This window comes from Vitis riparia, chromosome 5 (genome assembly GCF_004353265.1).
Source record: "Vitis riparia cultivar Riparia Gloire de Montpellier isolate 1030 chromosome 5, EGFV_Vit.rip_1.0, whole genome shotgun sequence".
NCBI classification, from domain to species: domain Eukaryota; kingdom Viridiplantae; phylum Streptophyta; class Magnoliopsida; order Vitales; family Vitaceae; genus Vitis; species Vitis riparia.
Genome location: NC_048435.1, coordinates 3,294,898 through 3,322,221, shown reverse-complemented (window position 1 = coordinate 3,322,221; position 27,324 = coordinate 3,294,898). Strand labels below are relative to the sequence as shown.

Genomic DNA, 27,324 nt, shown 5'->3' with positions numbered 1-27,324 from the left:
GGAGCAAGTAAATGGCTTCATTTGTGGGGGGGTTTTTTTACCCTCTTGAGTTGTACATTATTGCAGATTTTGCAGATGTTCTTGTTTCATACTTGTTTAGTATAGCTATTTGGCTGCTCTTGTTAGGTTTTTCCTTCTTTTTTTTCCTAGTTATTCTTTGTATTTTGGGAGGACTTTTCATCATTCACTTCTACTTAAAATTCATATCAATGAATCATTTTTTAAAGATTAAAAGAAAAAGGGAAAATGAATGCAATACATATCAGAAGCTCAGTCCCATCCAGAAAGATAACTCTAGAGACCAATTTAAATCAACTAAGATACCGACCTTACACAACATTCTTTTTTTGGCAAAAATTATAAATTCACATAATCAAAATTCCAACTTCTCATAAATGTAACAAGGATAAAGAAAAAACGATAATAAAAAAGCTTTCAGAATTTCACTGGGCCCTCTCAGAACAAAAATGAACTGAAAGAAATTTCCCAAGAGTGGTTGAAGCGCACAATTTTGGTATCCAGAAAAGGTAAAGAACAAAACAACACCAAAAAGCCCCAACCCAAATTCCTTGGGATTAACTGTAAAAGATTGACCATCAATCACCAATCTGACCATCTGCTTATGTATTAAAGGTGTTCACAACAAGATTACACAACTATCAAAAAGGCAAAGAGTTCAGACAGAATAAATCATAATAATTCAGATCCACTCTCCCCTGATCCCCTCAAATGCGACCAGCTTAACAAATAAGTCGGCATTTTTTTTTAATGGGAATTTTATTAATCAAATATGCGATTATAAAATATAGAATTCTAAAATGAGCATGCAAATCCAGAAATAGAGCAACAGCATCAATTCCATTGTGAAGATTCTATGATATGATCCAGCAATTGGGAATTTATGCCAGAAGTTTAACTATCTAGTTAAAAACCAAACATATTTACCGATCAACATTCAGTAAATTCCTGAATTTAAATTATGCCCAATTTTTTTATAAGTAATATTTTTTTTTTATGGATGAATTAAAACCTGAGACCTCATGTCTATCCCTGAACCTTCCACCTGAGCCAGGCCCCAGGGACAAACATTAATCAAACTAGAAAAAATGTTTACCAATCAATTTTTGCAGTAAATCTTTCAAGAATAACAGTTACAAGAGATGGGAAACAAGATTATTATGCAGTATCAATATATACCGAATATGTTAATGGAGTCTGTAAATACTTGTAAAAAGAAACATTTCTGTAATATGCTTGAACTATCATGTTAATGACCTTGTGTTTCAGCCTCCGAAGTACAAATGGTCGAAGAACTTGGTGAAGGCGGTTGATGATCAAAAGATTCTCCTCCTCGGACAGCAAGGCCTGCTCATGACAAGCAGAACCAATAATGTGAAAGTTTCATAATCTGATATGATTCAAATAAGAAAAAGGCGTGAAAATATTAATATCTAAAAAGCTCAACAATTTCAAGGCTTACTTCATCAGGTGAATTGTCACCATTACTTTCAAATGGTTTGTTGAACCATTGAGAAAAATCCTCTGATGAGTTAAAGATATTTGGCAACAAGAAGTTAAGCAGTGCCCACAGTTCCTCAAGATTGTTCTAGACAAAAGAGAATAACAGAATTGAGTCAGTGAATCACATCAAAATCAAGAAGCAAAAAGGAAGGCAGTAAACAAGCAGGAAGGTACAACCCCACATAAGGAGCAAGAAAGTCGATATCTAATAGATTGATAGAAAAAAAAAAGTGTAAGAAAAATAATCGATAAACCAAAGGAATCACGCATGCTTTTGTGCACCCTTTCATTAGCCACTGTTAATATATTTGATCTTTACCTATTAAAAAAAAATCGATAACTAAAGGAATGAGAAAAGGAAAATCAACAACCTGAAGTGGTGTTCCAGTTAACAACAATCTATGAGAGCTCTGATAATGCTTCAAATCAGCATTCAACTTGCAAGAAGCATTCTTTATCCGATGTCCTTCATCAATTACAATATAATGCCAATGTATTTTGCTTAATTTTGGCCTATCATGCTTGTTCATCAAATACTCATATGTGGTCAGGAGGACATTAAATTTTTGATGAACAATTCTTTCCCTGCCATGACAAAATAACAAGTACAGTTATGCATCCCATGACAAGGAAATATAATAAAGATAAATTTACATTCAAATGCCATTACTTGAACAGCTTGCGTCGCTCCTCCGGAGGCCCAGAATAGACAATTTTGTTTACACTAGGGGCCCAAAAGTTGATTTCTGACTCCCATCCAGATAGAACTGAAGATGGTACCACCACCAGAAAAGGTCCTCTGTCATTTTTCGTTTCCATTAGGTAACAAATTAGCGCAATAACCTACACAAGCACATGTTATCAGGTTTTCACAAATTTATATTCCAACCTTTGCAACAACAAAATTAGAAGTTTCCATCATGAAGAGTAGTATAGCATACTCAAACCAAAAAAAATACCTGAACAGTTTTACCAAGGCCCATTTCATCAGCAAGAATCCCATTCAGATGATTATTGTATAGCGAAACCAACCACCGTAGGCCATTCATTTGATACCTGAATATCAATAAAGTCGATTACAAACAAACTCAAACCAACCCCTGACAGCTAAAGGCTTTCTTATTAATACACCTCACAAGATTTAAAGGAATATTATCAATAAACAAATTAAAAAGGCAAATATCAATCAATTCTTCAAAAATAATAATAACACCATCACTAAGAACAGAAAATACATGAACAAAGCATTAATTCCAACTGCTCAGAGAAGGCTTAAAAAGGATCATGAGAAATCTGCAGGAAAGGAATCCATAAATTGTTAGGAAAATGCACATCCCACTTACTCCCTTAATTTTCCACCCTGAAGGCAGGTTGGCTGCTCAGCAATGCTCTCCTTTATACTGCAGAAAACAAAATTGTGTAAATATCATTTGAATGTAGATCTTAAAAATATTAAGAAAAGGAATTGTGAATGTAGGACAACAAATGCTTTTAAAAGAAAAAATGAAAACTGAGGAGGAGAAAGAAGGCTAACTTCAGCTAACACTAAAAAATAATCACAAAACTACCCAATCTTGAGCTACAAACAATATGACACAAAACTAAAGAAAACATAAAAGTGAAGAAATACCTATGAGCCATTAGATAGTACTTTTCATTGCTTTCCAGATAATGCTGCAAGCAGATTCACAATAGAAAATGAGAAATGAATATAAAAATGAACCCAAAGTGACAAAGAAAATTGAAATAAACTATGGCACAAAGGGCAAACTCACCTTTGCCTGATCACTTTCATCTTCATTGTCAACAGCAGTTTCATTCTTCTCAACAACATTTGCAGTTCGGTTCTCATCCATATCAACCTCAAAGTGTCTTGTCATAGACTTGGCCTCCTGTAGTTTGGATCCAAGCTTTTGAAGATATTTTTCAGTCTCTTTGAGCAGTTGCTTGACGCGATCAGATTTTGCATCCTACTCAATCATAAAAACTGTTACTGGAAGGAAAAAACAAAAAAAAAAAGTACAAGATCTTGAAATCAATAAAATCTACAAAAACAGACCATACCTGAACCATTCGCAGATAGCCCTCCACATCATTGATCTTCAATAGATTAATCTTCTCACGCTGGATTCTATCTATCTTCTCACGATGTATCCTCTCCTTTCTTTTGTGAAATTCCTTTACATATTTACTGAAACTCTTCCACCTTTCTCTCTTAAATTTAAACACATCGTCCAGTCTTTCCCTAAAGTTACAGCAATCAAGCAAGTCAGAAAACAAAACCAATAAATAAATCTCGAAAGCAAACCCATAGAAAAATATAATGGAGATCTACTAAAATGAAGATGAAATGTTAAATGTAATGATATGAATTGAACAAAGAAAGCACTACATACTTATGAACTTCTATTTCGCTGAAGAACTCCTTCTGTCTCTCCCGAATTCTCTTTTGTCGCTCTTCCTTCATTTTCTGCTCAAACTTTTCAAGTTGTTTTATCCTTCTACCATGTCTATGTTTCTTAAAAGATTTCAAGCGATCCAATTCAATTGCTATTGGTTTGAAAAAATCATTCAGAAAATCACTGCCCAAAGAAAGTGAACAGTGTCAGAAGTTAAGAATAAAATAGTAATAATAACAACAACTAAAGCAAAGTAACATAAAAGACTAGGTCCAACAAGTCATGAAATCAAAGGCTAATATTTATCTGATAATTCTAAGAACAAAACTTGGAAGCTCCCATCTGAAGAAAAACCAGGGAGTCGAATTACCGCCTGAGACGACGCTGAAGTGCTAACAGTTGAAGCTTTTTCAATTCAATAACACTTTTGGTTTTTGCAGAAATATCTTCAGATGAACTGACAGTACCCTGCATACCATGAGGCAAAAACAATGCACATGTAACACGATATATGGAAAATACCACCCCCAAAACCATGCATCCTTTTCAATAGTAGAAATAATTTAGGACATAAAAGAGGGCAAGAAACCTGTGATCTGGGAATGGCAAACTATTAGTGTAAGTCATAAAGCATGTAATTAAAATTATGTGAAAAAGTAAATGCCAAAGGATCAGGCATATAAATCTGGCCAGCCAAAGGGTCAAACATATAAATGAGGTCAACCCATTTCTGTCTCTACCTTCAAATTTAAGCACTGAGCACACAATTCATTTTTTTTCCTACTAAAAAACAAGAGAAGTATTATATAAAATTATAAATAAAGAAAAAGAATAAACTAGGGAGGATGAGAAAGCCTTCCAATGGAAGATATACAAAATAAAACCATATATGGCTAAAAAATGAATCTTCATTCCATTGATAGGACACAGACAAACTCCAAGTGACACGCATTAAGAGAATTGTGAGGTGATACAAAGTCCCCCAAGCGTCTTTCAGTGATGTCATCTTGTCCTCAAATACTATGGCATTCCTCTTAAGACATACCTCTTAAGACATAATTCACAAGAATAGCCGGTCCCCACAGAGAAAACTCCCTTCTCCTCCCAAACCCTAGGAAATAGATAACCAACATATATGGATGTCTCTTAGAGCAATCCATGCAATTCCTGCCCATGAGAACAACCTCCACTGTAACTACAGTGCAAAGCCGTGATGAAGAGAGGAATGGTAGGCAGTTAGGAGTTAGGACCAATGGCTTTATGGAGCTTCCAACTAAAATCAAAGGACTTCCAGGGGAATTGACTTCCACATATTTGTTAACACACACCCTAGCCCAATTCACAAAAAGGCAAACAGAATAAATATATTAAAGGCACTTGTGAAGGTGAACCAAAGTACACAACCAATAACAAACACCCCATCAAGACAAACCTAACCAGTCTATAAAATTACCATGATTATGAAGCCTCTATTAGCACACACCCTCACCCATAACAAAAGATTACAAACAAAGGAGAAAACAAATCAATAAACAGACATTTCTTTGCTCTCTTAAGATCTTCAATTCCTCTCCTTCCATAAAGTCTAAAAAATACACAACGGGATAACCCTTTTTTTTTTTTTGATAAGTAAACAAGATATGCATTAGAAAAGGCTAAACGCCACAAAGCATACAGGGAGTATACAAGACGGCTACAGCCTCAAAAAGAGAAAAAGGACCAAAAAAAACTACCTCCCCTTAAGTGGAAGCTATCCACTCCAAAAATCCTATAAGGGAGAAAGACTCCTCACCTAAATACACTTTGGCCCAATTCCACAAGTTACAGACAAAAGAATTCTTTAATTTCTGAATATTCAACGCACCCCCCCCCTAAAGGCTAACCTATTCCTCTCCTTCCAAACCGTCCAAAAAATACATAACGGAATGGATTTCCAGATCTTTTTCCTTTTCTTCCCTACAAATGAACCCCTCCAGGAGATTAAAGTCTCCTTTATAGTTTCTGGGAGGACCCACTTAACATCTATCAACCCAAAAATAATATCCCATAGGGCTCTAGTCACTATACAATGTAAAAGAATATGATTTACATTCTCTTCTTCACAACCACACAAAAAGCAACAATTTGGGAGTTGCACCCCTCTTATCTGGAGTCTGTCCAGAGTGAGCACCTTCCCCCACGTAGCCTCCCAAGCAAAAAAACAGACTTTAGTTGGCACCCTATCCACCCATATTCTCCTTGCGGGAAATACTGTGGCATTAGGCTTGTCTAGCAGCCTGTAAGCTTCTTTGACCCTGAAAAGACCATTTCTTCCCTGCCTCCACATAACTGAATCATCCTCCAGGGAAGGCCTATGACCCCTCAAAGTATGAAGCAGCTCCCCAACCATATCCAACTCCCAATCATTGAAGTCCCCCACAAAAACAAGATTCCAATCTCCTTGGCCCAAATCTTGGTCCCACATCTCCTCAATTGTTGCATCCCTATGCGCGGCAATGACAAAAAGATGATTGAAGCATTGGGACAGCGGAGTGTCAGTGCACCAACTATCTTTCCAAATTTGATTTTGGAACCCTTCCCAACTAGAAAAGCCAAATTTTCCCAGCACCATTCAGATTCTTTCATAATCTCCTTCCAAACCCCTACTCCAGCCACCCCACTAGCCTTCTTTGACCTCCAACCATAATCCTCTTGCCCATATTTCGTAGTGATCACTTGTTTCCAAAGGTCATCCTTTTCACAAGCAAACCTCCAAATCCACTTGCCCAGCAAGGCTCTATTCAAAGTGGCTATTCTCCTTAATCCTAGCCCTCCCTTGTGTTTTTCTGTACAGACCGCATCCCATTTAACTAAGTGAACTTTTCCCTCCAAGTTTCCTCCCCCCCATAGGAAATCTCTTTGGGTTTTCTCCACTCTTTTAGCAACAGACTTGGGCATTCGGAAAATAGACATTTGGTAAATTGGCATGCTAGCCAAGGTGCTTTTTATAAGAGTGATCCTCCCCCCTTTGGAGATGTACTGTCTTTTCCAAAGCATAAGTCTCCTCCTGACCCTCTCTTCCACTCCATCCCACATAGAAGTAGCCCTATTGGGGACCCCTAAGGGGAGACCCAAATAATGAGAGGGCAGAGACCCCACCCTGCACTCTAACTCAGCTGTCATCTCAAGAATCTCCTCCACTTCTCCAACTGGAATGATTTCGTTTTTGGCTAGATTAATTCGAAGACCCGAAGCCGCTTCAAACCAAAAGAGAATCCAGCTTAGATGAGAAATTTGCTCTTTGCTCGCCTCATAAAACACAATTGTGTCATCAGCAAAAAATAGGTGGGAGATATTCAAGGAAGTTCTACTACCACCCCGAATGTTGCATCCTGAAAGATATCCCCCCTCCACCGCTCTCCTGATAAGGACGTCGAGAACCTCCATTCCCATAACAAAGAGGTAAGGGGATAGAGGATCCCCTTGACGAAGCCCTCTAGTGCTAGGAAAAAACCCAGCTGGCACTCCATTTACCAAAATAGAGAACTTAGCAGAAGACACGCAGCTCCACATCCATCCCACCCACTTGGTCCCAAAGCCCATTTCTTGAAGGACCTTCATTAAGAAATTCCAATTGATGCTGTCATAAGCTTTTTCTATATCCAATTTGCAAATAAGGCCCTTTTCTTTTCTCTTCTGCCACGAATCTATCACCTCATTAGCAATTAAAGACGCATCTAGAATTTGTCTTCCCATTACAAAGGCATTCTGAGCAATGGAGACCACCTTACCAATCACTTTTTTGAGCCTATTAGCTAAGACTTTAGCCAAAAGTTTATAGAGCCCCCCCAACAGGCTGATAGGTCTAAAGTCTCCAAGATCCTCAGCCCCGCTTTTCTTAGGTATCAACACCAAGAAAGTGTTGTTAAGGCTCCTAACAAAGGAATTATGCTCATGAAATTCTTTAAACATCTCCATGATCTCCTTTTTGGTAAAATCCCATGCATTTTGCCAAAAGGATACAGTAAAACCATCCAGGCTAGGGGCTTTATCCCCATTCATCTCCATCAGCGCCGAATAAATCTCAATCTCTGCAAATGGGATTTCCAAACTCTCTGCTTCTTGCTAGCTGATGCAACCCACCCGAATTCTACCAATATCCGCCTGCCAAACCATATCTTCATAAAGCATCTGCTGAAACAAATTCACAATTCCTTCTCTCACCTCCTGCTCCTCTACTAGCCACTCCCCATTAACCTTAATTCTGTCCATAACGTTGTTTCTTCGATGAGCACTTGCCATTCTATGGAAGAACCCCGTGTTTCTATCCCCCTCCCTTAACCAAATCTCCCTTGAGTGCTGTCTCCAATGGGCTTCCTCCAACATGACCCATTTCTTAAAGGAGTCTTTAGCTTCCTTTTTTAATTCAGCTTCCTCCACAATCAAGATTCTCTCACTTTTCACCCGATCCCAAAAATCTATTTGTTGTAAGGCTGAAGCTTTATTAGTTTCCAGCCTCCCAAAAACCTCTTTGTTCCACACTTTCAGCTTCTTTTTAATTTCCTTCATTTTAACAGCCAATCTATAGCTAGCGCTGCCCCTGACTTCAATTCCCTGCCACCAGGTTCTAACAATGTCTTTAAACCCCTCAACCTTAAGCCACATATTTTCGAATCTAAACGGGGTTGGACCTCTTCTTATTCCACCCCCCTCTAACACGATTGGAAAATGATCAGAAATTGGCCGAGACAACCTGCTCTGAGTGACTCCACTAAACTGATCTAACCAGCTATAGGAAACTAAAAATCTGTCTAGTCTTGCCCACGCCTGATTATTAAGCCCCCCATTCCATGTGAACTCTCCCCCCTGAAGGGGCAGGTCCACCAGCTCTAGATCATCCACAGTCTCTGCAAATCTCCGCATGGCTGAGCTGATTCTTCTTTGGCTGCTCCTTTCTTGTTGAAACAGAGTGATATTAAAATCCCCACCGAGACACCAGGGATCATCCCAAAGGCCTCTTATTGCCCCAAGTTCTTCCCACATACCCTCCCTTTCCACTTTGGTAAAAGGACCATACACTCCCGTAAAAACCCAAGTAGCCCCATTTTCTATAGTCTTGAATCTACAAGACAAAGAGAAAGGACCCTCCTCCCAATCCAAAATATCCAAAACCCTCTTGTCCCAGCATATCAAAATGCCACCCGCAGCCCCCTCCGCATTTAGGGCTCTCCACTCTATAAATCTCCCCGAGCCCAGACTTCTCACAATACCCTCCGACATCTCCTGAATCTTGGTTTCCTGAATACACATTAGGTCCTCTGATTCCTTATATAGTTCTTAATAATTTTCCTCTTAGAGTTGTCATTAGCTCCCCTCACATTCCAAATTATAATCTTCAGCTTCATTGGGCAACTATCAACTGATTCCCTTTGCCCTGTGAAGGACCTTTCTGCTTATTCCCCCCCTCATAATTGACAGAGCATTCCAGCCTCTTTAGTTCCCTTTCAAACTTGGACTTCTCCAAAAGTTCTTTGTTGTGAATCTTTTCCCGCCTCTTTCTGATTTTAATCAGAAAATTCAATATCTCCTTTTCCAGCCCCTCCGTAGAAAATCCCAGGAATTGGCTAAATTTTGCTAAACTACAGTCCTCCCATAGGTCCTCTTTCTCATTTTCGGTATCTTGAGAACCAGAGTCACCAGTATTCCCCTCCTTGCCCCTAACCTTGTCTCTGTTTTTGTTGGCCTCTCCCAGCTTCCAGGATCCATTTTCATTCTCAACGTTCCCCTCATAGACTGTTAACCATGTTGACTTGTCCCCCCATAATTCCTCCTCAATTCCCCCTGGGCGATCGAAAGACTCCCCCTCCGGAGCTCGATCAGAATTAGAAGAGAGAAGAAGAGGTGTCCCCATAACCCGTTTTCCTTTAGGATGGGAAATCAGTGCATACCTTTTAGCTTCCTCTTCCAGTGCTCGGTCAGTCATCGAAAAACCATCATCCCTCTGTTCCCTTCTAAACTCCTCTGGCACCCAGCTCGACAAAGGATCCTCTGAGATGGGTCCTTTTCTGGAGAAAAATCGGCCCAAAAAACAACCTTCTCTAGGGGAACAGTTGGGCCCTCCCTTTCCAGGCCTTCCACCTCAACTAAAGAATGGCAGCCCAGTTCAGCAGCCCAACTACTAGACGATGGGCCTGCCTCTGAATCACCAGCCCAACACGGGATAACCCTTAAAGCCTTCTTCCTTTTTTTACCCACAAAAAAACCATGCCACCTTAACAAAGTCTATTTTACCGACCAAGGCATCACTCACTCTACCCCAAACAAAGAGAATACCAAACTCCATAAGTCTCGAGCTTTGGCACAATGAAGGAGAATGTGGTTTAATTGTCTCTTCCTCCTCCATACAAAGAAAACAGTGGCTCACCAAGTGCCATCCTCTTCTCTACAATTGATCCGACATCAAAACCTATCAAAAAACCATGGTAACCCATTTGTACCCAGGTGTCATTCCCATCTAGATTATATAAGAGTATTAATAACTCCTCTTCACTGAAAAAGCCCTCTAACACCACCATATATGCCACATTAAAATGTCTAAACCTCATCCTTTATATGTTAGGACACCTAATACCAAGATTCAAGTATACACATGAAAAAAAGGCAAGGATCCCTCCATTCATTTTAGATGTACAGAAAAGCCAAATTTGTCCACCCTTAAGCAACTAGTGAATTTTGCCTAAAGCCTCCTTTAGTGCCTACAATTAACTACCTAAAATATAACCTAGGAGGTCCTCCAACCCCATAGCCATTCCATTAACTCAAGATCAAGTCTCCAAATCTCTCTTCCCTTCACCATATATTATCTTATAACTAGAATATGCACTTTCCACTCCTCAAACCACCACTATTGAGTAGACTTGAGGAGAATCAATCACTAACCTCAGGAAAATGTTAAATACATTAGAAAAGTACTCTTCCCAATCCACCAAATCAGAACAAGATTTGGTCCTAAACTAATAACCCTGGCACCCAATCGAAAGAATATCCACAAGATTGGCTCATCAATAAACTCACCAACCTCCATTAGTCCATCTCTCATGAGGAAAATGGACCGCATTAAAACCCCTTCTCCTGCACCAAAGATCCTCTCACAACCCGTAAATGACACCCCAACTCCTCCCAAAAAGCTCTTCTTCCATAACTCAAAATTAAGTCACTCTTATAATTACTAAAACAAAAAGAAAGAAAAAAGCCACCCACCTTATCTCCAATAACTCCAGCATTCAATCCTAAAATATCATGAATCCACCAATAGGCCAACTAGCATTAGTAGCACCTCATTCAAAGAACTGAGACACACCTAAGCTTTTAATTCAAAGATCACAAACTTGGTGTAGAGGGATAAGGTAGGAACAAACAACAAGAAGAGCACTAAAATCACTTTACCAAAAAAAACCACAAAGGGAAATTTCCACAAGTTAGAAAAAAACCTAGCTGCATATTCTTGTGACTTTCCCCCCTTTTTTTTTAATCAAAACCCAAAATGATCTTTTCCATTAATTGAAAGGGTCAAGAAGAACGAGACACAATGTACAACTTAGAACAAGACAAGGAAATGAACTCCCTAACAAGGAACCATATAGAAAAATAACCAAGAGAAGTTACAACAATTGAAGCACTGCTTGAACAACCATTGAGTAGTTTCAAGGAGGCACGTAATCTCCAACAAAAGAGACCCACCGCTTTGCTCCTCTTTTAGCTAGCCTATCTACCACCTAATTGGCTAAGCGAGGAACGCAACAAATAAAGCATCCCAAACTCTATAAACATATTGAATATTTAGCACAATCACCTATCAGATCGCCATGAACCTCTTTCCTTTTTAGTCACCCAATAACATTCCATTTTATCTTGGAATGTTAAGAGGATTGCATGACCCAAATAAAAGATGGTCATTCAGTCAACGATGAGAAAACATAAGCCAAATTTGGTGTGTTTTCTAGAGACAAAAATAAAAGAGATGTCCGATAGGTTTGTTAGAAGCTTGGGGGTTGGTAGGAACTTGGGAGGATCTTGTTTCAGGGGCAAAGCAAATTATTTTGCCAAGACCGGTTTCTGATCACTGCCCCATTTTGTTAGATTGTGGAGGGGTGAGATAAGGTAAAAGCTCTTTTACGTTTGAAAACATGTGGCTAAGAGTGAAAGGTTTCACGGATAAAATTAAAAAGTGGTGGCAAGACTTACAATTTTAAGGGAAAACCGACCTTTGTGCTAGTTAAGAAGTTACAGGCTTTGAAATGCAGCTTGAAGAAATGGAACAAAGAGGTCCTTGCCATAGTTCTGAAAGGCGCGCCTAGGCTCGGGGCGGCGCGACGCCACCCTCCGGCGCCGCTTAAGCGCGCAAGGCGCGAGGCGGTCGCCCAAGTCGCCTCCGACGGCCCGACCAGGTACGCCCTTCTCCTCCAGTCGAGTTGCAGAGACGCGGCCAGCGGCGCCAGCCCTAATTTTTTTAATTTTTTTTTCTGGGCCCAAAACGACGTCGTTTTGGACCCTGTTCTTTAAAAAAAAAAAAACAGGCCAAAACGACGCCGTTTTGGCCTGTTCCTTCCATCCAACCCCCTTTTCTGGTCTTTCTACCACTGCCATTCTTTGCCCTAGCCTCTTCCGTGCTGGAGAAGTGAAGAAGAAGAAGAAAAAGAAGAAGAAAAATAGGGGGAAAATAGGAGAAAAATAAAGGGGAAATAGGGTGCGCCTCACTTCACTAAAGCCCGCTCCTTAGATGCGCCTTGCGCCTCAGGCTCCAGGACTACTTTGCGCCTTGAGCCTTTTAAAACTATGGTCCTTGCTAATGTGTCAGCTAGGAAGGATGTTGCCTTGGAGCAATTAAACCATTTGGATAGTTTAGAAAGGCTAAGACCTCTCTCAGAGGAAGACAAGAGAAGTCAGCAGACAGCAAGAGATAAATACAATCACTTCGCCATCCTTGAAGAAACTTCTTGGAGGCAGAAATCAAGGGCTCTATGGTTGAAGGAAGGAGACAATAATACAAAATTCTTTCATCGCATGGCTAATACATGGAGAAGGGGAAATTTTATCAATAGCCTCACGGTCAGGAGTGTACGGCTAACAGAAGAAGAGGAGCTTAAAGAGGGGATTGGGTCCTACTTCAAATCCATGTTTGAAGAAACTCAAGTGAGAAGAACTGTTGTGGTTTTAAGGCTTTTTAGAAATCTTGACTCCTTGGATAATGAGACCTTGAAGGGGCGGTTTTCAGAGAAAGAGGTAATTAATGCTCTCTCAAATTTTGGGGGTGACACAGCGCCAGGGCAGGATGGTTTTTCGCTAACTTTCTAGAAGTTCTGTTAGTGTATAGTTTAGGGGAAGTGATGTAGGTTTGAGGAACTCTATTCGCAAAATGTTGTTTTTCAAAGCCTTAACGCAACCTTCTTAGCTCCCCTCTCAAAGAAAGGTGGGGCAAGTGATGTGCAGGATTTCAGGCCTATTAGTCTTGTGGGAAGTTTTTATAAGATTATTGCAAAAATTCTAGCTAATAGGCTGAAAAGGGTGATGGGAAAAGTGGTATCGAATAGCCGGAATGCTCTTGTGGGGGGTAGGCAAATTTTGGACACGGTTTTGGTAGCCAATGAGGCGATTGACTAGAGGAAAAGAAGCTCTAGTGCGGGTTTAGTGTGCAAATTAGACATTGAAAAGGCTTACGATCACGTAAACGGGAATTTCCTTCTATCAGTTTTGGAGAAAATGGGATTTTGTCCCAAAAAGCAAAAGTGAATTTTTTTTTCTGCATTTCAACTGTGAGAATGGCAGTCATAGTCAATGGCACTCTTACATATTTCTTCTCAACATGTAGAGACTTAAGGCAGGGGGAAAAACTCTCACCTTATTTGTTTGTGCTGATTGTGGAAGTGTTCAGTGGTTTAATTGCAAGAGTTGAGGAGAAAGGTTTCATTAGGGGTTTTAAGGTAATGGGGAGAGGTAGAGAAGGGGTTAATGTCTCTCATTTGTTGTTTGCAGATGACACCCTTCTTTTTTGCGAAAATAATGGTGATCAATTGAAATTTTGGAAATGGGTTGTTACTTGTTTTGAAGCGGTGTCAAGATTGAAAATAAACCTGCAAAAAAACAAAATTATACCAGTGGGGGGAATTGAGGATGTGGATAGAGCAGCTGCGTTATTTGGGTGTAAAATAGGAAAGCTCCCTACTACTTATCTAGGTTTACCCCTTGGAGCCCCTCATAAATAGAGTAGAATTTGGGATGTTGTAGAGGAAATTCACTGCTTGGAAAAAACATTACTTGTCAAAGGGAGGAAGACTTACCCTTATTAAGTGCACTCTTTCAAACCTCCCAATCTATTTTATGTCGCTTTTTGTAATCCCAAAGAAAGTGAGAATCAAATTGGAGAGACTTCAAAGGGAGTTTTTGTGGGGACATTTGGGGGAGAGAAGGAAGATCCATTGGTAAGTTGGTCGGTTATCTGTAAAGATAAGAAGCATGGAGGGTTGGGGTTAAGGCACTTAAAGGGTTTCAATCAAGCTTTGCTAGGAAAATGACTTTGGAGATTTTCCCTAGAAAATGAGAGTTTTTGGAGGAAAGTCATTGTCAAAAAATTTGGAGAGGTTGAAGGGGGCTAGACCACTAGAGAGCTAAGGGATTCTTATGGGATGAGCCTTTGGAAAGACATTAGAAAAGGATGGGAGGATTTCCTTCTTAGAACTAGTATCCGTATTGGAAATGGTAGACACACGAGATTTTGGTGGGACATTTGGGTTGGGGATTCTAAGTTGAAGGATCTTTTCCCTACGTTATTCAGAATTGCAGCCCATAAATCTGCTTCAATGGTTGATCTATGGGAGAGGCAAGGAGTTGAAGGCAGATGTTGGAAGGTGCACTTTAGAAGATCCTTCCAAGATTGGGAATTGGAGGAGGTGACTCATTTTTTGGAACATATTTCTGCAGTAAAGGTTCAAGAAGGGGAGGATTCCTTCATTTGGAAGAAGGATGGGAGGAGAAAGTTAAATGTCAAATCGTATTATAGGTCTTTAAGGGCCAAGAATACCTTTTTATTTCCAGCCAAAGAGATCCGGGGTTCGTATGCCCCCTAAGAACTCGTTTTTTGCTTGGGAAGCAGTTTGGGGAAAAATTTTAATAGTAGACATGTTAATTAAGAGGGGTTGGTCCATGGTCAATAGTGCAGCCTTTTGTAAAGACAGCGACGAATCGGCGGACCATGTTCTGATTCATTGTGGTAAGACAAAGGAGCTATGGACTCTAATGCTATCATATTTTGGACTGGTGTGGGTGTTCCCGACTTTAGTGAGAAATCTTCTTCTAGAATGGAAAGTTAAGGGACTAGGGAAGAATAAGAAAGTAGTTTGGAGATTGGCGCCTATTTGTCTTTTTTGGTGTATTTGGAGAGAGCGAAACCAAATAATGTTCCAAGAGGAAGAGTTGTCAGACGAAAGCTTGAGGAACCTCTTTTTCCGTTCACTTCTAGAGTGGTCTCTCACTATTTTTCAGCTTTAGATTTCCCCTCTTTTCTGAATTTTTTGGGTGATTGCATGGTGGCTAGCTTTATTTCTCTCTAGTTTCTTTCTTTCTTTTTGCAGCCTAGTTTTGGCTCTTTTTGTATACTACCTATATACGTAGGGTGCGCCCCTTGTTTTGGTGTCTTCTTAATTCAATCTAGCTTTGTCTATCAAAAAAATTAAAAATTCCTTCAATTCTCATTCCTGAAGGGCATTGCATGGTTTCCTTTCTGTGTTTTCAGGATTCTTCCTTCAATGTCCCGCAATTAGTTGCCACAAGCATAACTTGTGTTGAACACTGATCTATAAGGCCAACTCTCAACACCACTCCCTCCAATCCCCAAAACAAAAGGCAAAGAAAGAGGCAAATAATCTCCACTGGTGAAAGTTTAACATCAAGAATAAGGTAATGATAATAAGGAAAATAGCAAAGGATAAGCAGAAGAGAATTGCTGATATGGTAATTCATGATGGTAAGTCTTACAAACATACCTTCAACTTCTCAAAACAAGCAGCAATTTTTTTCTCAGTTTTTTGCTCTTTTAGTAACCAATTTTGCTCAACATGTAGTCTTCTTTTCTGCTGATCCATGATCCATTTCTCTGACGTGGTGTACTTTGGAGAAGGTGGCAAATTAACTAACATTGGCCTGTCTTCATCTCCTTGTTCTGCAGATTTTTCCACCATTTTATAAGGATAGCCATTTTTTGTTGTGTCATCAATAGGAACTGCTTTGCATCCATCTGAAATGCATCTTGTTTGAATTTCAGTAACCTTGGAATCATCTGGACCAAAAATTATTAAAAGAAAATTGAACATCACAAAAGTTTTTAATAACGATAAAGTTCACTTCAGAATTATAGTTCTCACCTCGTGAAACATGCTTGATCAACAGATTAGCCTCCTTTGTTTGAAATATTTTGTGGTGATCATTGTCCATTCCTGACACAGGCTTCCAATGATCTCTCAGCAAGAATGGAGACAAGTGATTTTCAGAATGTTGATTTCCTTGAACACTAGTGTCACCAAAACTTTGAGACTGACTTGGAGTATTGTCTTTTCTTTCCAGCAAAGGCTCATGCTGAATAGCAGAAACTGGGAGTTGTCCCCTAGAAGCATCATTATGATTCCCAATTCCAGTCCAGTTAATTAGCTCAGGTTGAATCTGCCTATTTATTCCCATTAGAGAAGAGGCTTGGTTTGCCCTCCCAACTTGCAGATGACTACTCTCCAAATTGTCCTCATGAGGACTAGCAGATAAACCCATTATGCTTGAAGAATCAGGCTGAGATGCTGTAGATGGAAATGCCTGTGATTCTGCCACCTCCTGAGTATGCATGTCAGCCTCTGGTTTTCTTCTCATAGCTAAAATATGTCTTCTTTCTTCTGCAATCCCAGTAAGATTGTCTTCCATTATTTTTGTGTTCTCACCAGCTTTTGACATGGAGTCAGTCTCAAGGAGACTTCCACTAGATGAGGAACCTGGAGGAATTCTTTCAGTATCCCTAACATTACTTAGTCTTCCAAATGGCACTGGGACTTCAGGAACATTACTCGGTTCATTCAGAGAATAATCTTTTCCTTTATGGTCAATCAGCTCTTTGCGAGGCCCATCTGTAATGCCACCTGTTTTTATCCAAGTAAATAAGCAAAGACTAATACAATATACATACATGCATACACACATATATCAAATGTTAATACCTTCTTTGGGATAGATGTTCCCAAGTGCGATTTCAAGATGCAACTTCTTCGGCAATAAATTATTTCTACATGTAAAAACCAATGGTTAAGACAATGTTGCCAGAAACAAAGATTTTAAAGTATAAATTCAACTTGCAACAGGCTACAAAGACTGCTAAGTTCCACAGACCTGAATGCTAAAAAGACAAGGCATTGTGCTCTTAGCTGTTTCAAATGTTGTTCCTTGAAAGGCAGACCAGAGAAAGGAAGAGCCTGGGGAATTGGAGATTTTCCAGCATCTCTAAAAGTTGCGCTTCTAAGCATGCTCATTTCTGTAACCATGTTTGCCCCCCCGCCCTATCAACGAAACCATCATACGGTAAAAGTAAATTAAGATGCGCACACTTTTTTTTTTCATGAGATGGCCAAGATGCAGACAAAATTTCAACTAGCATATAAATAAGAGTCCAAATACAGAACAAAATAGGCAATGAGGAACATTTACTTGTTCAGAGACATCAAACCCAATTTAAGTAGAAATAAGAAAATGATTAAACAGAAATAATGACAAAAATTCAGAGACAAAGCATTGTTAGTGGACTCTACAGCATTTAGCACTCCAATATAGATACACGATTACAATATCTTCCACTTTTACATACAGCAAGGAGATAAGGATATTCAAACTAAGACTATGATACATGAACCTGGGTCTCTGGTACAAGCCACAACACACTTTACAAGATGAGATGGCTGTATATGTAGGGTGTGCCCTCTCTTTTTGGCACTTCTTAACACATGCTTTTGTTGTCTATCAAAAAAATTACCTAACAAATCTACAGCCTATGGGAGACGAAAACATACCATGATTACAGCCTCTCTAGTAAGACTACCCTCAGAAAATGCTTCTGATTAAGGAATTTTTCATCTTTTATTTAAACCTATGATACCTGCAATGGATCTCTGCTTTTCCCAGTGCTTGCCAACTTTTATTGTGACTCAATGCTATCCTGCAATGAATCTCTCCATTGTAGGAAGTGATAAAATTCAACATTGAATTTAAAACCTAAGAATTATAAAGCAACTCATTCTAGTAAAAGCAACCTCCCAATCCACCGGACTCGGAATTTCCCAGCTATAACAGACATGCTGACTATAGCACAAAATATAAAGTTGAAAACCAGGAACAACTTGCCCCTAGCTTAAGCAATTGAATAAAAGGCACATAAAGCTCGGGGAAGAAAAACGAAGAAGCATATTTTCATCATCTCCCAAGAGTTATAACAAGAGAAACATCTCTTTAAAACTCACCTTAATTAGAGGGGAATAAAAATTTTCCAATAGGCAGCTTAATTAGAGGGAAATTAGAGAGCACAAAGGAAGTAAATGCCACAAGAAGAAATGCACGGCAGCATTTGCAATGCAACTGCGTAGAAATACAGTAATGGGCATAGAACATTGAAAAGCATCAGTCAAATGAAAAATTCATGACTTTGGCCACTACATATTGAAAGTAAAGATAGAAATAAGCACTACAAACTAATCTCATCACCCTTCAAAAGCTACCTTATCACACATACACTGGCATACAAAGAAATCAGCATGACTTCAATATTTTCATAAAACCAAGACAATAATGGAAAAGAAAGGTACCTGAGCCATTTTATTTGCATTTCCTGATGTATTTGAAGTTCCTCCCTCATGATCCAAGACCTTTCCAATGGAGAGTGTTTTGGATTCTTCTTCCCCGTGATTACCTGATAACATCTGAGCTTCTATAGTTTTCTCAGGGGCACCTATTACTGCACTTCTCATTAATCCATGCTTCCACTGTTCAGCATCAACAGCATTTTTACCAGATGAGGCCTCAAGCAAAGAAGAATTCATAGCAGAAAAAGCCTCCATGTTTCTTTCTTTATGCATCTTTGCAACCAAAGCATGATTATCATAGGAAGAACCACTGAACTGCATTGAACTTGAGAATCCTGGTTCTACCACTGGATATGAACTAGGCATCCCTCCATGAATCTTTGCAGCAGCACCTGATTTGCAGTAACACATTTTGAAACATTATTACTCATCAACCAACAAGACATTCCAGAACTTAGAAATTCAGACACTTTAATAAGAAAAGTTCAAATCACAGTGAAGATTACAATTTACTTCCCTAATATTACACACTCTTAGGTGGCAAGGGATAAGGGTGGGGATGGGGAAGGCCTTAGATTCAATACCATTAATAAATAGATTGCCTATTGAAAAGAAAATATTGCATGCTGAATTCAATCAATGTCAGATCTGAACTGGAGATCGATTCTGCTCCATTTAGTTTGCAATATATTTTATACGGAAATTTTCTAAAAATGAAATTCAATTATAAGGAAACGTATTCCCTGGCAACAACTGAATATTCATGGCATATTTCCCTCCAGCTTCATGGAAAAACATCAAAAAAGAGGCCTAATATCTACTTTATCCAGAAACTTTTTCCCAAAATTATTTTTATTGAAACAAATGAAGCTGAAAGTCACATCAGGGAGCAATTCTTTCACTCACATGAAACAGAATACAAAAATCTCATTATTGAGACATTCTTTCACTGACATGATTCTGAATCTAGAAACTGCACCCCTTTGGTCCCTGTTGAAACATCTCCAAATTTTTCCAGGCCACAAAACTTTAAGGGCGAAGCTTACATGGAGACACCCTCTTTTTGCTACCCATGAAATCTCTCTTTATATTTATACATCTCTATCCACGATGTCAATGAATGCACACTAGATCAATGTATAGCCTACATGCAAGCCCTACATGTCATATTTGAGCTCCAAAAGCAACATAGACAAGAAGCACCTTCCAGTCAAAGTTTTGTTTTCACTTTGAATGACATGTCTATCACACCAGAGTCTTTGCCCCTAAAACCTATTAAATTCATCCCTCGTAATTCACTAAACAGAAAAGAGAAGAATTATATTGATAACAAAAGATGATGGCCTTGATAGCTTTTGCCAGACTCAAAATGCATGGCTTTCCGACAGATAAATCCCTAATCCTTATTTCACATTTCAACTCCACTCCTTACTTGATCCTAAAGATGGAGTAGTTGACTGCTGCATAAAAATTCTGGCATAAAATTACCAGAAACAACATTAGGAAGGTCCTTAAAACTAGAGATTTTCCAAAAGGAAACCCTATTTTATTTTGATTCCATACACCTTTGGAGAAGAGGATGTCTTTGTGTAGAAGGTAAGTTTCCCCCTTGCTGCAGTCCTACAGCATTATTTGAAGAGGAAACTTCCACTTTTTCAGGGAATTTGAATTGGGCACCCAAGGCATGGGATTGCTAACATGCCTTGAATACATTGACTTTCCCATAAAACTTTGACCCTCCTGCTTGGCTCTAAGCATTGATCTCATGCTACCAGATGATATTGGAAACTGTTCCATTTGACTGGTACTTTGAACTATATTAAGGTTAGTATTCTCACCACTTTTAACAGAAAAACTCCCAGGTGATTCCACCTTGTTCATCAGCTTCCCCTTCCTTGGATTAACTACACTGTTGCGAGTGTCAGGATGGTTCGGGTTGTCAACATGTGGCTCCATAGCTGGTGACGGATCTGTTCTCTTTCTCTTAGCATTGGATTTTTTACTATCCTTTTGATTCACCTGCTTTTCCCAATTTGCTGAATCACGCCTTTCTTGTGACTGTGAGTTGGCAGATCTAGTGTCCAAACTAGATGGACTCTCATGATCAAAGGATTTCCCACCACTCTTATGGGATACAGATCCTTGATATATATCATGGCCTGCACTGCTTGGGCCAACGGGTGGCCTGCTGGAAGCAAACGCATCAATTTTAGCCATTTCGTTTTCAGCCAAGCCTGCTTGGGTATCTTTTGCAACCCCAGCCGCCGACGATGATCCTACATAGAAAATTTTCCCCCTTTTCAACAATGGCTTAAAATGACATCCACTGATGGATGCATTTGAAAAAGGCATTTTTAACCAAGAATACAATAAGCATTTATTTAGGTACTCATTTACCTGCTAATCTTGCTGCTGAAGAATCTCCTACATGAGTTCCACCACTCGAAGGAAGGCGTGATGACTTTAAAGCCTCAATATCAAGACCATGTTGATTGATAACAGTCTCCATGGCCCTTTAAAGAGAGAATTAAAAAATAACATAAAAAATTAAAATATGTAATTAACAATAGGGAAAAAAAAAAAAAAATACTTAGACAGGCTGACTAAAGCTGCAATCAAAGGGTTTGGCCAATTTGTCTCAATCTACAACTGAGATGCTAATACAACTCACAGCTTAAAATTATGGGGAATGATCAGAGGAGGTACAAAAGAAACTACCATGAATTAAGTTTCATTTTTATTTTCATATATCCAGCATGCATATATATATATATATATATAGAGGTAGAGACTATAAACAGTTCAGTATGTAATCGAGTAGGTACAGTTTAGAGACCCATCTGCAATATCATTGTGCAGCTATTCAATCAAGGACTTGAGCTCATCATCTCAATAAAGCACTTGATTTGCCAACTCCATGTAAAATGATTATCCCCAGTCCATTATGTATGGTGTATCTTCTTCATGGTTCATCAGCCTAAAATGGCTCTAATAGTTAACACTTGGATGGACAGGTATGAATGACATTGAAAATGATTTACCTTGATATTACTTGGTATGGCATCGAATGCTCCTTCCCGCTTGATTTCATGTGTTGCAATATCTGAAACACCCACAGATGGTAAGTATGTCCATATAGCATTAAAAAGGTCAGAAAATAAAAGCCACTGATAAAACCTAAATACTGAGAAATTAAATTGCACACACCACATAGAGTTTTGTCGCCAATTTTGCAGGCTCATCAGTAGAATCTTGAATGAGCTTGTGTAAAAACTTTGCTGCCTCCAACTCAACATTTTGTTGAGACGCCATCTTTTCGGAACTTCAAACCAGTAGCAACCAAAAAATCAAATTCTGACCATTATATATGAAACCATTCAATTTTTCTCATATCTTTTGATGAATTACAGAGCATTAGAAACCATCAAATCGCTATAACAATGATTCCTATGCTAAACTTGACATGAAATCACGAACTCCTAATCAAATTCGCATAATGAAAACAATTAAGATCTCTAAATATTTCCAAAAAACCTCCCCGCCTCAAAAAACGAAAAGGAAGGTCATTAACCGGCAAACCCTAGATAAAGTCACGATTTACAATTCATCGACACAGGACGAAATATCATTGCTAGAAAAGTCACAAAAACGCAAGCGTGATGGGAAGCGTTGATACCTCCGTTACATGAGCCGATCGTGTCTCTTGCGATGAAACTCTTTGAATTTTGTTTCAGAAACTTTGTTTTCTCCGGAATGACATCTTCCGGAGTTCGGCTTTTTTATGAGAAGATGAAGATGATGACTGTGAACAAGAAAGATGGAGAATTAGGGTTAGGGTTACCCGATGGTCGCTGCCGGGGTTGAGTCCTCTCTCCTGCCCCTCGCCCTGTGTCTCTCACTGACTCATACCCTGGACTAAAGAAGCCCCTTTATACTCTACTGAATCCTTTCTTTTTGTGAACAAATATTTTATACTTCTTTAAGTTTTTTCATTCTCGATTATGAAGCATATTTTAAGTCCCACAGGTTGCATTTTAAATTTTGTGGTCAAAAAAAAAAAGAAAAAAATTACGTTTATTCGCGAGTGAGGATTAAAAATTTTAAAAAGTTATTAGCAAAATGACCTTAAATATAAAATCTCCAAAATGGGACAAAAATTCACTAAACTAAGGTGGTGTTTGTTTTTTTGGTTTTTTGCTGAAAACCATTTAGTTTTAGAATTTAGGTTATTTGTTTTTTTATTTTTTCATGACTTATTATAAACTTTTTACTAAATAGAAAAAATCAAAGGTGATATTTGTTTTTTTTTGCTTTTTGCTGAAAGCAATTTAGTTTTATAATTTAAGTTGTTTGTTTTTCTACTTTTTCATGACTTATTATAAACTTTTTACTAAATAGAAAAAACCAAAATATATAGTTTTTTCTAAATAGAAAAATAACATATTAATTTTTTTTTTACTTTTTAATACTTAATATAAATAAAATACTATAAAAACAAACAACCTAATATTTAACACTATTAAGCATTAAGGTTCTATTTATAATTAAGTAAAAAAACAAACACCACCAAAATATGTGGTTTTTTCTAAATAGAAAAAATAACACAATTGTTTTTTTTACTTTTTAATACTTAATAGAAATAAAATACTACAAAAACAAACAATCTAATATTTAATACTATTAAGTATTAAGGTTCTATTTATAATTAAGTAAAAAAACAAACACCACCTAAGAAAACGAGCAGTTAATTAAATGGATTGAGCATTTGATAAAAGTTCATACTTATTACTTAATTATTTAAATCGAATTTAAAGTTAAATTATATTTAAGTTATTAACTTAAAACTTATTACTTAATTCTTATTTTAAGTATTAATGTTATTTGACAAAATTAACTTAAAAATATTTAAATCATTGAACTAACATATTTATCTCCATAAATTATAATTATGGTCAAGAAAGTTGAGTAATAGTGAAGGTGGTAAAATAGCAAAAAAAACCATGAAAGTAGTTAAAGTAAATAAAAGTAAAAAATGTAAACTTAAAAATAAGTTAATTCATTTTATTTATTACTTAAAGTTATTTTTTACTTTAAATCATATCATTAAGTTATTTTATAAAATATACTTAATTTATTTAATGACTTCAGTTAAATTTTTAAGTTGTTAAATTGGTTTACTAAACACTCACTAAGACTTTTTTCTATCGATGAAAGTTAGATCGAGGTTATGATTCACCACCTTTTGAAATATAATTTTATTTTTTTATTTATTTGAAACAATTGGCTTATAATACTTGAGTCTATGAACAATGTGAATAAAAAAATAGGAAATTTTACATTTGTCTATAGATTATGCTCTTAGAAAAAGGATCAATCAATTAACTTAAAAAAATTCATTAAGGTAAAGAATCATGTAAATAAAATGGAAAAATCTAAACTTGACTGTAACATATTTTTATCGTAAAAATGATTAACAAAACATTTAAGTTACGAACCATGGTCTTATACAATTAATAAATAACTAGTTAGTTTGGGTAACAATAAATGTTTTTGGTTTGTGTGGTAATAAATGTTTTTAAAATGATGTGTTTCTAACTACTTTTATTATGATAAGTTTCATCAAGCCAAAACCTCAAATAATTCTATTGATTAGTTGGTAAAAGGGGATGTATCAAAATTAAGATGCATCAAATTCATATTGTTATACATTATCCCTGCATTGTATAAGAATATGTTTGATAGTGATTTTATGAAGTATTTTTAATATTTTCATTACTTTAAATATAAAAATTTTCAAATGCTAAAAATATTATAAACACTTTATAAAATCATTACCAAACGCACTATAAGAATGTGTTCGATAGTGATTATATGAATCGTTTTTAGTATTTCTAACACTTAAAAATGATTCCTACAATCATCATCAAACAGACTCTAAATGTGAGATAAATAAACACTTTAAAAATAAATAAATAAACTATGAATCAAGTTTAACTTCATACCACATGGTAACTTAAGCTACTTGTCTTTAAAGTTGCAATAAAAATAATAAATAAAAGGTATATTTCTTACTATGAGTATTTAGGCATTAATATGACCCCTTATTGTAATGAATTAACCATAAACTCGAGCCCCAACTCGTGGTCTTGTATAAGTGACATTTTGTTATTTTTCTATCTTAGCTAAACCTTAAACCATCCTATGAGATGGTAAATGGCACGATATTGTTATTAAGGCTTGTGAAGTTTATACTATTAAATATTATTCACAACTTTTATGAACGTGAAACAAAATGACTTTTTTAGAATAAGAACAAGCTCGTTTGATTAGAAGTTCTTAGAGGTACGTTAAGTTAGTTATAAAATATATCTTATTCAAAAGATAAGTATAGGAGTAATCTCGTGACTCTTTGAAAAATGGGTGTTGATTTAGGAAACATGATACTATCCTATTGATAAAAAATGGAGGTCCAAATGAAGTAGAAATTGGTAGACGAATAAGATGTGAAGCCAAGGAAGCAACGCTTCCATCATACCATGTAATGGTAACATTGTTATTATCTACTTTAGTATTTAAAAGTTTTATTATTTATTTTTTATGTTTCCCATAATCATCACTTGTTGCCAAATATAGTTAACCAACGAGGAAACTTGGACTTTGTTTTATATAACTATTTACTTATACTTTTAGTTAAAAACTAAAATCGTGAAGTCATGATCTTAAATGAGCAAATATTCATGAATAAAAAATTCCTTCACAACACAATGTTAAAATAAGCAAAATTTCTTATACAGGGAAAAATGCTTTTATGATAAGAACTTTATTTTTAATTTTGTATTGAGCTATTTTTAAAATGGTAAAAAACAATTTCATCAAAATCCACATATATAAGGAGTTTTTATCATATTTAAAAAAAAAAACGATTCTATATAACAGTTTATTTTACCACGAAATGGCAAAATATGTCTTATGTCATCTTCAATGGAAGCATGAACATCTTGTAAAAATGTTAATAATTGGAACATTCACTTTAAAAACTTAAATCCAGACAAGATAGCTTAAAAAACAAAGCTTAAGATTGTCATTCACATATCTTTTTTTATACAGATTTTTATTATGTTTTGTTTTGTTTTTATTTTTTTATTTTTTAAGCAATTGGCTTATAAGGCATTTCACAAATCGACTATGTAAATAGATTAGGAAATTTTGCATTTACATGTGTAAATCATGATATCACGACGAGAATCGATCAATTAACTTAAAAAGACATTGAGCTAACAAACCATGTAAGCAAAATGGGGAAATCCAAACTTAACTATGACATATTTATACCATAAAAAGTTTAGTCATGTATTTAAGTTACAAAACATGGTATTGCACATTCAATAAATAATGAATAATTGGTTTTGTTAATAATAAATATTTGTAAACAATATTTTCAAAATCGAACCAATTATTGAACAAAAAAGTTATCAATTCACGATTCATTAGTTAGATTGGTGGTTAAGTAATTGTTGAATCGATGACATAATAAATGTAAAATTCATATATGATTAAAATTTAAAATTATAAAAAATAAATAAATTTGATAAATTCTATGAAAATTTCAACATCTCCTCAATTTGTTGAATTTGTCCACATATTTATTTATTTGTAGAAGTCTCTATACAACATATATCTAACATAATATAAGATGTCATGCTTTCATCGATGTAAATGAATACAATATATATCAAAACATTGCTATATTACATTCATGTATAAACAATAATGGCCGGATGTACAAACATCAACCACAACACTTAAATAGTCATTCAAAGTATAACATGTCAATATTTAAGTATCCATGAAGAGTTTTTTCATATTAATAAATATAAAACTCGTGTCTTCATTTATTTCAAATATTAAGATATGAAGATTCAAAATGAACACATGGATCACCAAAGTTTTCAAAATCAACCATTTGTTTTATAGTCATGTCATTATCATCTTTATCATCTACAAAATATCGAATATATATATAAAAAAAAAAAACATTTTTGAAAAAAAAAAACTAACTATTGAAATTTTGTAACTTTGTATATTATACTAACCAATGTAAATATTTGAACTTGAACCCTTTGTTTCATTTATTGAAATTTATCCTTTTTAATGTGAAGGAATTCCATTTCTTAGAGATCTAGCTTTCCTTACTCACTTCATTAACTATAAAAATCCCACTCTCATAAATAATGCATAATCAATGGGATCATAAGTTTTTTTTCTTATAGTAAAACCTAAAAATGAAAAGCACGTATTTATTCCTAATAGTCAAAGCAAAAACTCATATTCAAAAAAGTTAATAAAGTATTTATAACAATTTTTTCGATACACGTTGTAATGAATGTATGAATGATCATTAAGCATTTGATGTTCCATTCTATTAATCTTTTTGGTATGTGTACGTTTAAGCACATTCCAAATCATCTAATATCTAGAAGATGGTGAAGTTTAACTCGATATTTGAATTACCGACTTTTACAAATTTGGTGCACCATATCCATGTA

General features: G+C 36.5%; 1 protein-coding gene across 3 annotated transcripts in view; it reads right to left on the bottom strand.

Annotated features, from left to right (window-relative positions):
- The window catches only part of LOC117915044 (chromatin structure-remodeling complex protein SYD), a 35,377-nt gene extending 12,697 nt beyond the window's left edge, over window positions 1-22,680 (bottom strand). Inside the window, exons 1-21 of one of the 3 annotated variants that reach the window (XM_034830593.1) lie at window positions 22,455-22,680; window positions 21,986-22,132; window positions 21,820-21,881; window positions 21,176-21,291; window positions 20,617-21,054; window positions 18,782-19,170; window positions 17,319-17,485; window positions 17,150-17,214; window positions 16,316-17,071; window positions 15,938-16,230; window positions 4,291-4,388; window positions 3,918-4,103; window positions 3,586-3,766; window positions 3,297-3,491; window positions 3,152-3,195; window positions 2,865-2,921; window positions 2,481-2,577; window positions 2,192-2,364; window positions 1,893-2,106; window positions 1,481-1,606; window positions 1,276-1,365 (exon numbers count right to left, since the gene is read on the bottom strand). In XM_034830593.1, coding sequence (XP_034686484.1) covers window positions 1,276-1,365; window positions 1,481-1,606; window positions 1,893-2,106; window positions 2,192-2,364; window positions 2,481-2,577; window positions 2,865-2,921; window positions 3,152-3,195; window positions 3,297-3,491; window positions 3,586-3,766; window positions 3,918-4,103; window positions 4,291-4,388; window positions 15,938-16,230; window positions 16,316-17,071; window positions 17,150-17,214; window positions 17,319-17,485; window positions 18,782-19,170; window positions 20,617-21,054; window positions 21,176-21,291; window positions 21,820-21,881; window positions 21,986-22,090 — 3,852 coding nt within the window. In that variant the 5' untranslated portion in view covers window positions 22,091-22,132; window positions 22,455-22,680. The remainder of the gene's footprint in view (window positions 1-1,275; window positions 1,366-1,480; window positions 1,607-1,892; window positions 2,107-2,191; window positions 2,365-2,480; window positions 2,578-2,864; window positions 2,922-3,151; window positions 3,196-3,296; window positions 3,492-3,585; window positions 3,767-3,917; window positions 4,104-4,290; window positions 4,389-15,937; window positions 16,231-16,315; window positions 17,072-17,149; window positions 17,215-17,318; window positions 17,486-18,781; window positions 19,171-20,616; window positions 21,055-21,175; window positions 21,292-21,819; window positions 21,882-21,985; window positions 22,133-22,454) is intronic. The other 2 variants (XM_034830592.1, XM_034830594.1) reach the window with 2 other exon arrangements.
- Window positions 22,681-27,324: the final 4,644 nt, after the last annotated feature.